The sequence below is a fragment of the Symphodus melops genome (genome assembly GCF_947650265.1).
Source record: "Symphodus melops genome assembly, chromosome: 21".
In the NCBI taxonomy this organism is placed as follows: domain Eukaryota; kingdom Metazoa; phylum Chordata; class Actinopteri; order Labriformes; family Labridae; genus Symphodus; species Symphodus melops.
In genome coordinates, this window is record NC_136711.1 from 15,670,319 (window position 1) to 15,684,370 (window position 14,052).

The window sequence follows — 14,052 nt, forward strand, 5'->3', positions numbered from 1 at the left end:
CTCCACAGTTGTATAAAGGTGTGTATGCGAGTGTGTAAATGTGTGTTGTGTACAGTGGAAGTTGTATGTATGTACATGTTTATGATTTGATGCAGTCAGTGTTTTGTGGAGAGGGTTTCAATAGGAGGCGCCAGAGCTCCTTTGAACTGGAACTAAAGAGTCGATCTGCAGCCTCCCCGCCCCTCGTCCCCCCCCCCCTTCCCCTCCCCCGTGTATCGTGGTGACTGTGGCTCCTCATGCAGCCTGAATCGTATGCATGTACCATAACATCTAGACTTAATATATTGTGAAGTATTCAATAACCATTATGTAGATGCTAGTTGGAATTCAAAAAGGGGTATACTTTCTTAGAAAGAAAAAAAAAGAAAACAGGAAACTGGCCATTTCTAAGAAAATAAAACTTTATTAGATCAAATGTGTCTGTCTTTAAATTCACAACTAGAACTGTTAATGAAGAAATCCAGATGTTTCTGAAGAACCCAGAAAGAAAAGTTTCAGATGCACAAACATTTAGAAAATCTGGGGGTCATTGTGCTGGTTTTAGTTTTGTGAAAGTGAATATTGTGAAACAGGGATATTACTGGGTTTTTATTTTGTAGTGCATCCACCTGAGTGTTTTCATACAGCTCAAGTATATGCACAAGAATCAGACAGTACAGCTGTCAGTGTTTTTTTTCCCATGTCATTTCAGACTCCTGTTTCAAACACTGTTAATCGAGAACAGTTTGGAAGCTACAGCCAAAACTTGATTTAATAGTTAAAAAGGAGTCTTTCAAGTTAATTTCTCCCATCGTGGGTTTGTAGTCCACGTCATCCTTTATTTTGAAAATATTTGACTGTTGGATTTAAGTTGACAAACATTGAATGAAGATGTTGCTCATGTTCCAGGAAGAAACCCAAAGATCAACTTCACAATAAAAGTAGAGAAAGTTCACTGAAAAGATCAGCTTGAACAACTGCATTAAAAGCATTTATTCACGACAACTTTACGAGAAGTGTAAAATACATGATAACAGATTCATGAACCCACCGCTGATTTACTGGAAATCTACAAACTGAAGTGTAACATTTCTTGGAAACTATAACTCGGCTGATATGTGATACAGAAGATGAATTTCTTTACAATAACAGACAAAAAAACTGCAGAATGGGGAAAATGTATTTATTTGAAAACTATTAAAAAAAAGAACTGTTAGTGTAATAACTCCAGAAGAACTTTAATGTGAGTCAGGAGATCAAGCCGTTTTTGCCGGAGCATAGCGTGCGAGAAGGTCCGAGATGTACGAGTTCTTTTTGGCAACAAGCTCCTCCTTCATTCTCCTGAGCGCCGCCTTCACCTCCGCCTCACTCATGGTGGCAGCAGGAAGTGACTTCACCTTCTCCAGGAAGTCTTGGATCAGGTTTTCGCCCACCTGAAGGACAAAAAGAACACATTTTAAATAGGTTCAACAACTGTTTCAACCTGAAGAAGCAGAGCGGGACTTCGACGACAACCAAAGGAAGAATTGCATCATTGGAAATGGCAGCTCGTCAGAATAATAATTTTTAAAGCCTGATTATTCCAAAGTAAAAGGTATGTGATATAATAAAGCGATCAAAAATAATTTAATCTTGAATTGATTGATTGATTAATCACTGAATTTAAACAGTTAATCAAAATTCATTGCATATTTAGCCGGAAGTTTGTCCATTATTTTGCAGGAAGGAAAATACAGATCAACAACTACTCCTTGGTAATTCCAGGTATTTACAATTAAGTCCACATACAGTCAAAGCCAGACTATAAGTCACAGCCTTTAAGGCAGCGTCTGTTTTTGAGGGAAGACAAAAAGCTGAAATGGTTTCCTTGTGTGACTCTTTATACCACCTTCAGTGAACTTCAAAAACTGTTCATCTTTTCCACGTGGAGTTTGAATGGAGCGCATCTACTGCATGGTCGCCTGTAGGATTGCAGAGTTACGCTGATGGGCCGGTTTCTAAGAGAACGCGCGATTGAACAGCTAAATATCAGTAAACTAGATTAACCACGAACAGAAGTGCTAACTCTCCGATTAGTGTCGGGGTTATGAAGAGTGCTGCTTCCATTCATTGGATGTAAATTGAAGATAACAATCTGGTGTTCCACTTTCTGCGACGTGGATTCATTAAAGCAGAGAGCCCGTGAAGCAGGTCATGAGCATGAATGTGAGTCCTACTTGTTTCTCCGAGCGTCTCCTCTTTGCCTCGGGCTCTTCGCCGGACTCTGACTTCTCTCCGCTCGGCTCCTGGAACTCCTCCAGCTCCTCCGCTTTCTCCTTTGCCATTGCAACCACTGATGGTGGGAAGCAGGCCAGCTCGGCAACATGGATACCAAAACTCTGATCACACACACCTGCGAGCACGTGGAAGGAAAATGTTCCATTCATTTTCATCGTAACAGCCAGAACACGTTGCGCTATAAACGCAGCACTGTCACTTTAAATAAACAAACCTTTATTTAAATGTGTGTGCTGACCTGGTTTGACTCTGTACAGCATGGTGAGCGTGTCGTGCGTCGTCAGCGCTGTGACGTGCAGATTGTGCACCGACGATTGCTGAGCCGCGAGCGCCGTCAGCTCGTGGAAGTGAGTCGCGAACAGACAGAAGCAGCCGATCTTAGAGGCGATGTGTTCGCTGATGGCCCAGGCCAAACCGAATCCGTCGTACGTGGACGTCCCTCTGCCGAGCTCGTCGATGATGATCAGCGAGCTCTCCGTGGCCGAGCTGAGGGGGGACAGCACGCGCCATGAGGGAAAAAAAAAACGCACGTCTTCGTTTCAGGAAGCGGTCAATTAACGCTCTCTTCTTACCGCAGAATGGCCGCCGTCTCCAACATCTCCGACATAAAGGTGGACACTCCTTTCACCTGGCTGTCACCCGCTCCAACCCGGGCAAGGACGCTGTCAATCACACTAAGCTCCGCCTTCTCACATGGCACAAAGCAGCCGATCTGAGCCATCAAAGCGATCACTCCTACCTGCCGGATGAACGTGGACTTACCGCCCATGTTGGGTCCTACAGAGGGGAGGAAGAGGTGCATAAATCAGACATGTTCCTTTTAAAAGGTGGAACCCTTTTTCACGATCATTCACCTGTTATAATGTAGAAGCTCTTCTCTCCCTGGGTGAAGGCGATGTCGTTGGGGATGAAGGCGGTGTCTGCGTCCGTCTCCATGCAGGGATGTCTCGCCTGTTTCAGCTCCATGCGTCGGCTCCCGTCGGACAGCAGGCGGGGTCGAACGTACGGCACGGGGGCAGAGACGGACGCCACGGCCAAACTCACCACGGCGTCCAGCTGAGCGATCACGTCGCCGAGCGTCTGCAGGGGGTCCACGTAACCTGGCGGCCCAGAGTTCAACTCGTCAGACGCATTTTCCACAGAGACGGGAGTCTGCAGCGTGAGCCGGCTCCAGAACAATTGACATTTGATGACATCATGGATGACATCTGACCACAATCTCAACACTCCTTCGACTCTGTGAGTCCAACGTGTTGACGTGAATGTGATCTCTATCAGAACTAAAGGTCGTCACCGCAGCACCATTTGATCTAATTGTCAAATCAGTCACATGTGAAGGAGACTGGCTGAGCAGCATGTGATGAGATTTTTTTTTTTTCACCTGAGGCGATGTTTAAGATTTCTTTGACGATGGCGTTCTGCGCCTCCTCGTACTCCTCCTTGTTCTTTGTGTACTCCTCATTCAGAGAGCTCAGCTTACTGCAGACGTGTGAAAGACAACAGACACGACAAGCAACGAGTTACAAGACTGTACTGGGCCGCTCCGTTAACTCGCTGTATTTAACGTTGTTTTTCCATCTTCATCTCCACACAGGTACGGAGGCCCAGAAGTGAAGATTGAGCAGCGTTACTTTACCTCTAACAGTCTAAATATTATTCTTTAGGGAAAAGCCTCTGATGAATTCAGTTTGTGTTTTACGTCAATAAGGTCAGGAATAAAAAAGCATTTAGAAATAATGAATGAAATAATAAAATCATGTTAGAACTGACATGCTTTCAGGTATTTCTGGCTACAAATAAAGCCCCTCCCACCTCAAGCACAGGGTGTGTGTGTATGTGTGTGTGTGTGTGTGTGTGTGTAACCTGTTCGTGAAGCGCACTCCGTTCTTCTGAACGTCCAGCGTGGTGAACTTCTTGTTGTTCCTCAGACTCTTCTCCTCTTTGCACGTGACCCTCAGGTAAAAACCCAGGATGGCGTTTGACTCCAGCTTCACCGTCTTTCCGGCATCCAAACCTGAAACGTCGAACGAAGTCCGAACTGAGCTGCAGACTCTTTGAAGAGATCGAAACGCACAAACGTAGAAGGTGGGGAAAAAAAAGAGCCGAGTGTGACTGCGAGCGTGTGTAATCACCCAGGTCTCTGGCCGCGCTGCTCAGCACGGCCTGCATGCTCTTCTCCAGCTCGTCCATCTTTTCTCTCAGCTCGCTCAACACGGGATCGAAGGACGCCTTCACCAGGAACTCATGGTGGTCAATCTGCGCGACAGGACCAAAACAAAACGGGAATAACGGGTGGAACCGATAAGGTCGCAAAATGTAAGAGTGTGAATTCTTCAGCAGACCTGGTTCATGTCGAGCGTGGTTTCAATCATCTCCTGATACTTGGCAAAGTCGGCCTGCAGGTCTCTGAGAGGAGAGAGGAACGCAGCCTCCAACAGGACCTGGTAGCTGCCTACAAAAGCCCACGAGAAATATGAAGAAGGAGTACAGACAAAGCACTGAATCACTTTTTAAAAAGAGAATTGACAAAAACATTTTGGGCTAAAACACAAGTGAAAACCTTGTATAGTAGATGAGGGATTTTTTTAGACATTTACAGACAGATTTAAGACGGGAACATTTACTGATTTCTGTGTGATCATTTTATTTCATTTATTTGACATCTTTGGCAAGCTCAGGAATACGACGTTTCCTTTACGATGAAGCAGAAGTACCTGAGTATCTGTCCAACGCTGTGATGAGGGCGGGCATGTGACTCACTGCCTGGTAGACGCGATAGCAGTCCTGCAGAGACGCAGAGTGACGGTGGAACTTCTTGGCCAGACGGTGCAGGTCGGGAAAACGCCGCAGCAAGTCCTCCTGGCAGGTCTGCCTGAGCTCTGAGTCGCACACGAAGCTCTCCACCAGGTCCAACCTGAACACACACACACACACAGTGCATCAATTTGTACTATGCACGGAACATTATCATCTTCATATTAATAAAGAAAAACATGTTGCAGGCACGATTCATGACACTTGAATAATAAATACAAGTTAAAAAAAAAGTAACATTTCTCTTCATACATTTTTGTTCCATCCAGACTTTTACCTCTCCTCGATTTTGGTTTTGTCCATCAGCGGTTGTTTGATCCACTGGTTGACCAGCCGCTGACCCTGCGGCGTACGACACTTGTTCAACAAACCGGCCAATGAGTGAGCGCCGCTGGTGTCGTCTGGAGATCCCTGGAGACAAAAAAAAAAAATCAAGAGAGCAAGTTTGAAAGTTCAGTCATCAAATGTGTACCAGAAAATGTCCTCGACAGCCGAACAAAGAAAGGAAATGTGCTCTCTGTCTATTCATTTTCTTATAGAATAAAAAGATATGAGCGTGGTACGTTTCTTCTGTTTTTATTTCAGAACTAAGTCCTACACAACCTGTTATTTAAAGTGACTTTAAATCACTTGCACCCTCATCATGATGGTGTAAGCTACCGGAGCACCCAAATCACCGCGATCCATTTCAAAGGAAGGCCTGAGGACTCTTTGAGCACAGTGTGTACACGTCTGTTTGCTGAGAACCGACCGTTTAAATGAAGCTTTGTGTCTTGTGTTTTACTTGAAATGTGACATTTTGTTGTTAAATGTGAAACTTTTATGTCTTCACGCTATCTTCTTTGCCAGGGTTTCTCAATGGGAATATTCCTGGTAAAAAGAAGCTGAATAAAAAGTTATTACACATGACTGACTAATTCATGCAAAACTTGCTTTAACCTCCAGGAAAATACTTTCCGTCTGTATTTAACTCATGGGTTAAAAAGCAAGCCTCCATCACAGCAGACTGTACTCAAACTGAATGATGAGTTTTTTTTAGAAGGTGGAGGGACACTTGAGCTAAAATAATCGTGACTGACCTGGAAGAGGTTCAAAGCCCTTACAGCAGCGTTGTCGAGCTTCATGTACTGACCCAGGTCCAGGGAGGTCAGACTGAACGAGTTAAAGTTGGACTCGTCAGAGAGAAGCTCGAGGAAACGCACGACCGCAGCCAGGCACGACATCGCCACCTGAGAATGAAACCATCGAAAATATTCATTTTTCTTTTTCTGATGCTTTTTGTTCAGGAAAGAATCAGCAAAAAAAAAAAAAAAAATCATGTGATAACTCTAGACGTGAACCGTTAGTTCATCTATTCACAGTCAGTGAAAGGAAAGGCAGAAGTATCAAACGCAACATTATTCCATGTGGTGACAAAAACAGTGACTGAAGTGACCTTCCCCTTCTCGGTTTGACCTTCATCTTCATTGTTGTCTTGATCACCTGTTTGTCGAGCTCCGGCAGCGTGTTGCTGGCCACCGTCTCTCCTCTCTTGGCCCTCAGCAGCCTGTTGAGATCCTGCACCATGTCCTTACAGCTGAACTCGGCTCTCTTCCTGTCCGAGACCAGCAAGCCGCCACGCTGCACCACCTTCCCAAAGAAATAAAAACACAACTGCTCAAAGCAGATTCCTCTTCAGCCACCTGAACCGAGGAGACCTTCTTGGTTTTCAGATCAGCTTGTTCTTGATTTGTGAATGAGCATGAATACACGACGAACACTTCATCAAAACAGCCCAGCGTGCAGTGTAATTTCACGTTCTGATCGTAGAACAGATGTTTTGTCACCGCATACCTCCCGGAGTTTACTGCCGTCCGCGTTTCCTTCGCCCTGTGCCAGCAGACACTCTTTGGGGCTGATTTGGACGAGCAGCGACTCCAGGTTGGAGAAGATCTCGTTGTCGGGAAACTCGCAGACTCCCATCGTCCTTTGGGCTGCGTCGACATAACCGACCCCGACCACGCGCTGCCCGTCGGCTCCTGTGGCGAAACGCACTGCGACGACTCCGGCACAGCCCTCTGCTCCGGCTCCTCCGGCGAACAGGATCTCCTCAAACTGAGTCAAGTTTCCAGGAGAGGCCTGGAGGAAGTGGACGAGGGGAAGGGGGAGAGAGAGAAAGAAGATTAAAAGCTCATATGTGTGTCATGTGATAACAGGTCGTTTATCTTTGGGGTTTGAATGGATTCGGTCTTGTAAAGTTCTTCAAGTGTCACTCCAGTGTACAACTTTCTGACATTTCAAATCCACACTGTCTGATGGATTTATCAAGAAAATAAACAAATGGATGTTCGTAAGTCATGAAAACAGCTGTTCGCACGTTTGAGTGTTCATCTCTCATTAAATACATTGCAGTGAAATAAAAGCCAGCCTGCTAATCAATCTCCATTTAAAGACCTTAAGAGTCTCTTAGATAAGCTTTCAATTAATTAAAGTCACGCTGAGACAATCCTGTTTGGAACCAAGACAAAGGTGTCGAGGACACACAAGAGGAAAATGTGAACTAGCCTCATCAGCCCTTATAAAATCTGAAATGATCAGACACAAGAAGGACTTCCTCCGTCAACATTAAACAGTAGGCTCGATCATTTCTCTGCTTCGACTTTATCATGTTACTCTCGATACATGCACGCAGGTGAAAGTGCTAATAAAACAAGTCATCCTCAAACTATTGTGCAACAGTTTTAAATAAAGATTTTTTTTTTAAAGAAAAGATAATGCCAAAGCTGACAAACATTTGAAAACATGTTTCCAATACTGGAAGATCGATGAATTTACCACAATTTTACGAATTTCTGTGGGATATAAATAAATTGAGACGGGCGGTAAAGCTGAGGGAGAGAGGAGACGTGACATAGAGGCTTTGAGAGATGCATTAAGGACTAAGGATCGAACGGCTGGCTGCTCTTATTAGCCTCTGAACACTTTTACTTCAATGTAAGGGAAACGAACAGGAATCATCTGTCTGGGAGTAAAAAAATAAATAAAGACAAAGAGGTGTCAGGACATGTGGGAGACATTATGGTTATGGGAGGACCCCCGATTTATTTTATTTTATTTTTTTACATAGGACCCCGACCCCACATCTCCCTAGTGGTAGTAACTCATTTTCAGGGTGCCTGGAACCAAGGACAGACGACTCAGCAGACCTGGAACCTACCGTAAATGACCTGTGGACAGGTGGTTACCTGTGACAGTGTGTATGAAGGACAGAGACGGTGTGTTGTGGTGCAGGATGGATTACAGCTCGTGGTGGTTTCACATGCACTGACTTAGCTAATGTTTCTCCTGAGACTGCTCAAATGTTTGCTTTTACCCTTCAAGGCCAACAGTACACCGACACTCGCCTCGCTCAAGGTTTCATTCACTTCCCTGAATGCTTCAATGTTATCCTTTTGAAAACTGTATCCACTCTCACACGGTGTGGTTCTCTTCCAGTATGTGGATGATTTGCTGATAGCTGCTCCCTCACCTGATACATGTGAGAGGACACACACATGATGTTCTTTCCCTCCTTTCACAAAAAGACTACGAAGTCTCTCGTTCTAAACTGTAGTGTTGCCGTTCCTCTGTTGTCTTTCTGGGACGCCAGCTTGGAAACACTGGCCTGTCCATGACTGAATCGTCTAAAACTTCTATTTTGAATCATACTGAACCTCACGCGGTTGGTGATATCACGAGGGCTTATTTTGATGACCTCCAAGCCCTTCTTGCAGAATTCTCCAAACAGGCAGAAGAGACAGAGCCGGACGGCGCAAAACCAGTGGTTCCAACAACAGATTGGGTGAAACTGAGGGTCATTAAAAGGAAGTGGTTGGAGTCAAGGTGACATGAAAGGACATGGTCTCATTATTTTACATTTTTATCTTCTACAAGTTTTAAGTCTTCTTATTTTTTTGCATTTTTATAGTCTAGAGGTTTAAAGTCTTTCTATTCTGCATTTCTATCTTATATAAGTTTTAAGTCAGTCGTTCCATTTTATCTTTATATAAAGATAAAATGGAACATATTATATATCTATTTCTTTCTAAAGATAAGTTGCATTTCACATTTATTCTGTCTTACTTGTTAAACTGAGATTATACAGGAACTGGAAGGTTTTAGGCATATTGGGACTGGCATGGTTTTTCATAGCTCAGTTGATCTTCATGTACACTTCACAGTTGCCTAAACTGATTAGAGAGAAACGCACTACTATATTACTTTTTCTTATTGGGTTTTTAAATGGGATTTAAAAGGCTTGGGTAATGTTTAGTTCTTTGTTATGATTGGGGTTGGTTGTTAGTTTCTTTTCCACATTGTGCTCTTATGCTTCTCTCCACTCGCGCCACAATCTCTAGGACGCCTCTCTTGGTGGGCATGGAGGGCGTTGGCAGAGGATTCTTCTTCCTACACGCTAGTGGCTGGTGTACAGGTGTCAATTCTTTGTCACCAGGCCTCCTTAATACTTAGTGCCTTGGGAGTTTGCACTCTACCAATTGTGGTGCTGCTTTGGGTGATTGACTTGAGATTAGACTTTTTGATTTTCTGCATTAGATGAGTTTAGGGTGCTTTCACACGCCACGCACATATAGTAATTTTTGACGCAATAAAATTGTGTCAAAAGGGGGAATTGTGGAAAATATATAATGCCTAGTAAACATATTACACTTAGATGCTTTACATATATTATCCTGTCATTGCTGCACATATATTATCCTGAGATGTTTTGCTAAATATTAGCCTTAGATGCTATAAAATGGCAAGGCCAACAGTACACCGACACTCGCCTCGCTCAAGGTTTCATTCACTTCCCTGAATGCTTCAATGTTATCCTTTTGAAAACTGTATCCACTCTCACACGGTGTGGTTCTCTTCCAGTATGTGGATGATTTGCTGATAGCTGCTCCCTCAGCTGATACACGTTTGAAGGACACACATGATGTTCTTTCCCTCCTTTCACAAAAAGACTACGAAGTCTCTCGTTCTAAACTGTAGTGTTGCCGTTCCTCTGTTGTCTTTCTGGGACGCCAGCTTGGAAACACTGGCCTGTCCATGACTGAATCGTCTAAAACTTCTATTTTGAATCATACTGAACCTCACGCGGTTGGTGATATGATATCATTTCTTGGTCTGACTGGTTACAGTTTCTCTTTTATCCCAAACTACACAGGACTGGACTAAATATTAGCCTTAGATGCTTTAAAATGAGTGAGCTTTACTCTACAAAAAGAATAGCAACATGTGTTCTCTCGCATCAAACCAACTCAGAGAAGCCATTGTTTGGTTTCAACAGACTCTAGAATCGACACTGCATTTGACAGCTCTATAGCAGGGCTATTCTAAGAGTGAATCAGATCTCGTCTTCAAACATACACAAACCACAGGGACCCTCCTCCTCCTCCTCATGGATCAACATGGTACCTTGTACTCGAGCTTCCAGTCGTGCTCCTTGCTGCTCTTGCTGTGGTTCTTGTACACCTCCACTCTGTACTGCCTCACTAGCAGCAGGTCTTTCGTAAAGGCCTCAAAGTTGAGTTTGCTCAGGACCACGCTCTCCAGTTTACGACTCCCTGCAAATCAAAACACTCGAGTCAAATGCAGAAACATCCATGTACACAGCAACGAGCAGGGCTGCTGCTGCAGCCATCTTGATACATTCGTAGCTATCTTAGCTTCCGGCTACATGTAGACAGTTTTCAGGTAACTACATGCAACTACCTGCAGCCAGATTAGTGGCATGCTTAGCTAAGCTTCAGACGCTGTTCCGTGTACCTGAGCCCAAGTATTTGATGACCCCATTCGTCTTGAAAACTTCCTTTGCTGCGAAGATGGCGTCCTTTCCGTGCACGGTGTAGTAGTCGTGTCGGTCAAATATCCTGAAAGTCGTGTCCGGTTTTTCTGGCATGGAGGAAATAAAGTTAAGAAATCCATGCTCGGCTGCACTGTCCATTGACAGGTTCTGTTTCGGCTGGACCGCCATGCTGGAATCTCCCGCCACCACTGGTAACAAACCGGAAGTACGTCACTATTTCGATCCTTTGCATTTTTATGAACGTTACTGCCACCCACAGTATAACCATATAAAAGTGTAAAAATAAATTATTAATATATTAATTTAAAGAAGGATACATGGACAAAGTACAGCTATAAATAATGAATCAATCAAGCATATTGTATTTGTTTTATTAGTTTGTTTAAGATATTTAAAAGAAAATAATAACACGTAGGTTTTCCTGTAAAGCCTATTCATGTTCATTTCCAAAGATTTTCAAACTTAAAAGTAAAAGTAAATGTAATAAAACTAGCCTATATGCAAAAACATAGAAAATTCCACCAGATATTAAGTAAGAAGTGAGTGCTTATAAAGTCCTATAACTTGTTATATTTTTTACTTTTCTTATGTTTAACAGAAGCATTTGAACCTGAAAAAGTGATACATGAATCAAGTCTGTCAAACATAAAAGAAATGGAATAAAAGTGTTGGACCTGCAAAATAAAAATATCTTGACCAAAGTCAAATATAACTCTCTAATGATTAAGTCTATCCAGACAGTGAGTTGGTAGGTTTCCTGGTCCAAAGCCACTCACCATAGTCCATTCTGCTTTTACTCTGGTAAAGTGACATTAAACTCACATTGAGTGTGTCTGCACCACAGAGAATATCGATACAGGTACGTTTTCAGAAAAAAGAGCATCTTTTAAAGGTTTGATCATGAAGGTTTACCATCTAAAACAAACTGATTCAATTTAGTAATACATCGAGCAACACATTGGTGGACCACACCTGACTGTAACAAAGTTTTAAATATTGCTGAATTACCAGAAATCATGTAACCTACGGACTGAATCAAACCAAACTGACTGGGATCAGTAGATTTTCCGTTTCCTGCACTAATCCATTAACTGTGCACACACACCACATGCAGGGGGCAGCATCTCAGAGCGAAACACAGGTTCAACTTTGTCAGGTCATGAGCTTATTTAAACTTTTGTTCTGTTAGGAGCCCTTGAGAACGAGATGGTAGGCTACAGCACAAGTGGCTTATAATGATAAAATAAAATATATAGATATTATAGAAATTGTTAATTCACACAACCCGTTTGAGAGAGCTTTGACTCAGTAACTATAATTTCAGATCAAGCTGATAATTTTTATATGTATAGGCCTTAGCAAAATATCTATCTCTAAACATAAGTTTACATTTTATTGCACAGGTTGTATCAAATTACAGATCTGGACTATCCAGGCTCTCTACTAATATCTCTAACACATACGCTTTATCAGTTTGATGGTGGTTTGCACCTGACAGTTTAGTGCCATCAGCAGGTTGACAGAGATTTGATAATCTAACTTCCAGGTGGATTGCATTGAACTGTATACTCAAGACCCCCCACAGGATATACAGTATTCTTATGACTTTGGGGGTTATCATCCAGAGGTATCAAGTGAACATAAAAACATGTTCAGTTTAAGGTTATGTTGGGGCAAAAAAAAGGGGGTTAGGTTCAGCAAAAGGAAATTGGTCATTTTGTTTTAAAACTATTATAACTATTAAACAAAAAAGATTTAAATAGCTGCAGGATCCAGTTTTTAATAAAGGTAGGTTCCGTTGTTTTGAAATGACCTTCCTCACCTTTTTTCTAACATTAACTATACTTGATGTCTTCCTTTGTTTTGCTCATTAAACACAAGAGGTGAAAGAAGATATTATATCATACATAGGCAATCATCTTGGAAGAATGCTCCCCTTAACTTTGGTTTACAAACACGTGAAAGTCTTATCAGCCTCAGCTTCACCTCGTGTTTCCTGTCAATTCGTTATGAGATCATTTGAAATCTTCAATCAGCAGATCATCTGCATGTTGGCTTCGTCACAGTGACAATGAGCATTTCGTTTAGAGCCTAATTTCTGGGTAAAACCCTGTTAGTGCACATACATAGATGAACAATACATTGTGAGTAATCTCACCTTCAAAGGCTTAAGATCATTTGGATGATGTCATTGTAAGCTATTTTATTATGTTTTTTGAGTTACCTGGTAAAGCAGTGTAGAGCCTATATCGGCAGCTCTTATTTTGAAAGGTTCAAGGAACGGGAGAGTGCGGTTCAGGACCTTTGCGGGGTTCTCCCGCCGTGTACGGCAATAAAGGAGCAGACGTGTGTTCAACTCATCGAAGACTCCGTACTTTATTTGATATTTACCCAAGTACATGCATCATAAACACCCTCGGTTACATAATTTTCCCCATGCCTTCTTATTCTGCAGTTCAGTACAGGAGGAACAAACTGTACGGGAGCACTGCTCGAGAGTCCACTGTAACTCTTCACTGTTTACACGGAGCGATGGTGATTGTAATGTGACGATCACCAAGCTTTGCCCTTTATTAACACCTCCCAAACTAAAATCTTTAAGAATAAAATGCAAAATGAAAGATTTGTTAAAGCTTGGTTCCTCAATGATCTGGGTAGCTGAAAAACAGCATTTTTTTACTTATAGATGTCGTTTTAACTGCAAGTAAAAATAGACTGATAATAAGAATGGTACAATTTCCAGTTTAAATGAAAACAGCTTTGTTGATATTGAGGGAAAAAATACAAACTTCATTATACCTGCATGATTATGGAAATATCAGAAAACAATTGTAAATGTGGACATTTAGTCCTCAGAGCCTCTGACACATACTGATACCTTGTGAGCATGGTGCTTTAAAATATTGTTCACGTCTTATTAATTCATCTAATATGGAAAAAGTCTTTTTTTTTGCAGAGTTGTGAACTTAGAGTCAACTTTAAGAAGGCACAAAAGCCGAGTCGTTACGTCACGAGACAGCATGTGAATGCCTCTGTCTAGTTTTAATGTATGTAGGCCTACATAACTTTATTTAATGGTACGGGAGATGATACAATAGGCTGTGTCAAGTGATAAGACGCGGAAAATTGAGACGCATGATAGGACAGTTGTT

The 14,052-nt window shown here is 42.5% G+C and overlaps 1 protein-coding gene across 1 annotated transcript; it reads right to left on the bottom strand.

Annotated features, from left to right (window-relative positions):
• Positions 1–1,147: 1,147 nt before the first annotated feature.
• Positions 1,148–11,113, bottom strand: msh2 (mutS homolog 2 (E. coli)). The gene is made up of 16 exons (XM_079334304.1): positions 10,861–11,113; positions 10,510–10,658; positions 6,904–7,188; positions 6,553–6,699; positions 6,150–6,299; positions 5,348–5,481; positions 4,971–5,170; positions 4,599–4,708; positions 4,389–4,512; positions 4,120–4,270; positions 3,638–3,735; positions 3,111–3,356; positions 2,829–3,033; positions 2,495–2,742; positions 2,196–2,371; positions 1,148–1,412 (listed from the first exon to the last, which is right to left on the bottom strand). Exons 1-16 carry the CDS (start codon positions 11,066–11,068, stop codon positions 1,236–1,238), a joined length of 2,808 nt encoding a protein of 935 aa, XP_079190430.1. The 5' UTR covers positions 11,069–11,113; the 3' UTR covers positions 1,148–1,235.
• Positions 11,114–14,052: the final 2,939 nt, after the last annotated feature.

What these genes read in the sequence shown, in the direction of transcription:
- msh2 (XM_079334304.1), bottom strand. Translation starts at nt 11,068, where the DNA reads ATGGCGGTCCAGCCGAAACAGAACCTGTCAATGGACAGTGCAGCCGAG. An exon ending in ACGGCAGTAAACTCCGGGAG is followed by an intron (nt 6,700 to 6,903) that starts GTATGCGGTGAC and finishes TTCTTTGGGAAG; the next exon opens with GTGGTGCAGCGTGGCGGCTT. An exon ending in TGCCGGAGCTCGACAAACAG is followed by an intron (nt 6,300 to 6,552) that starts GTGATCAAGACA and finishes TTTCATTCTCAG; the next exon opens with GTGGCGATGTCGTGCCTGGC.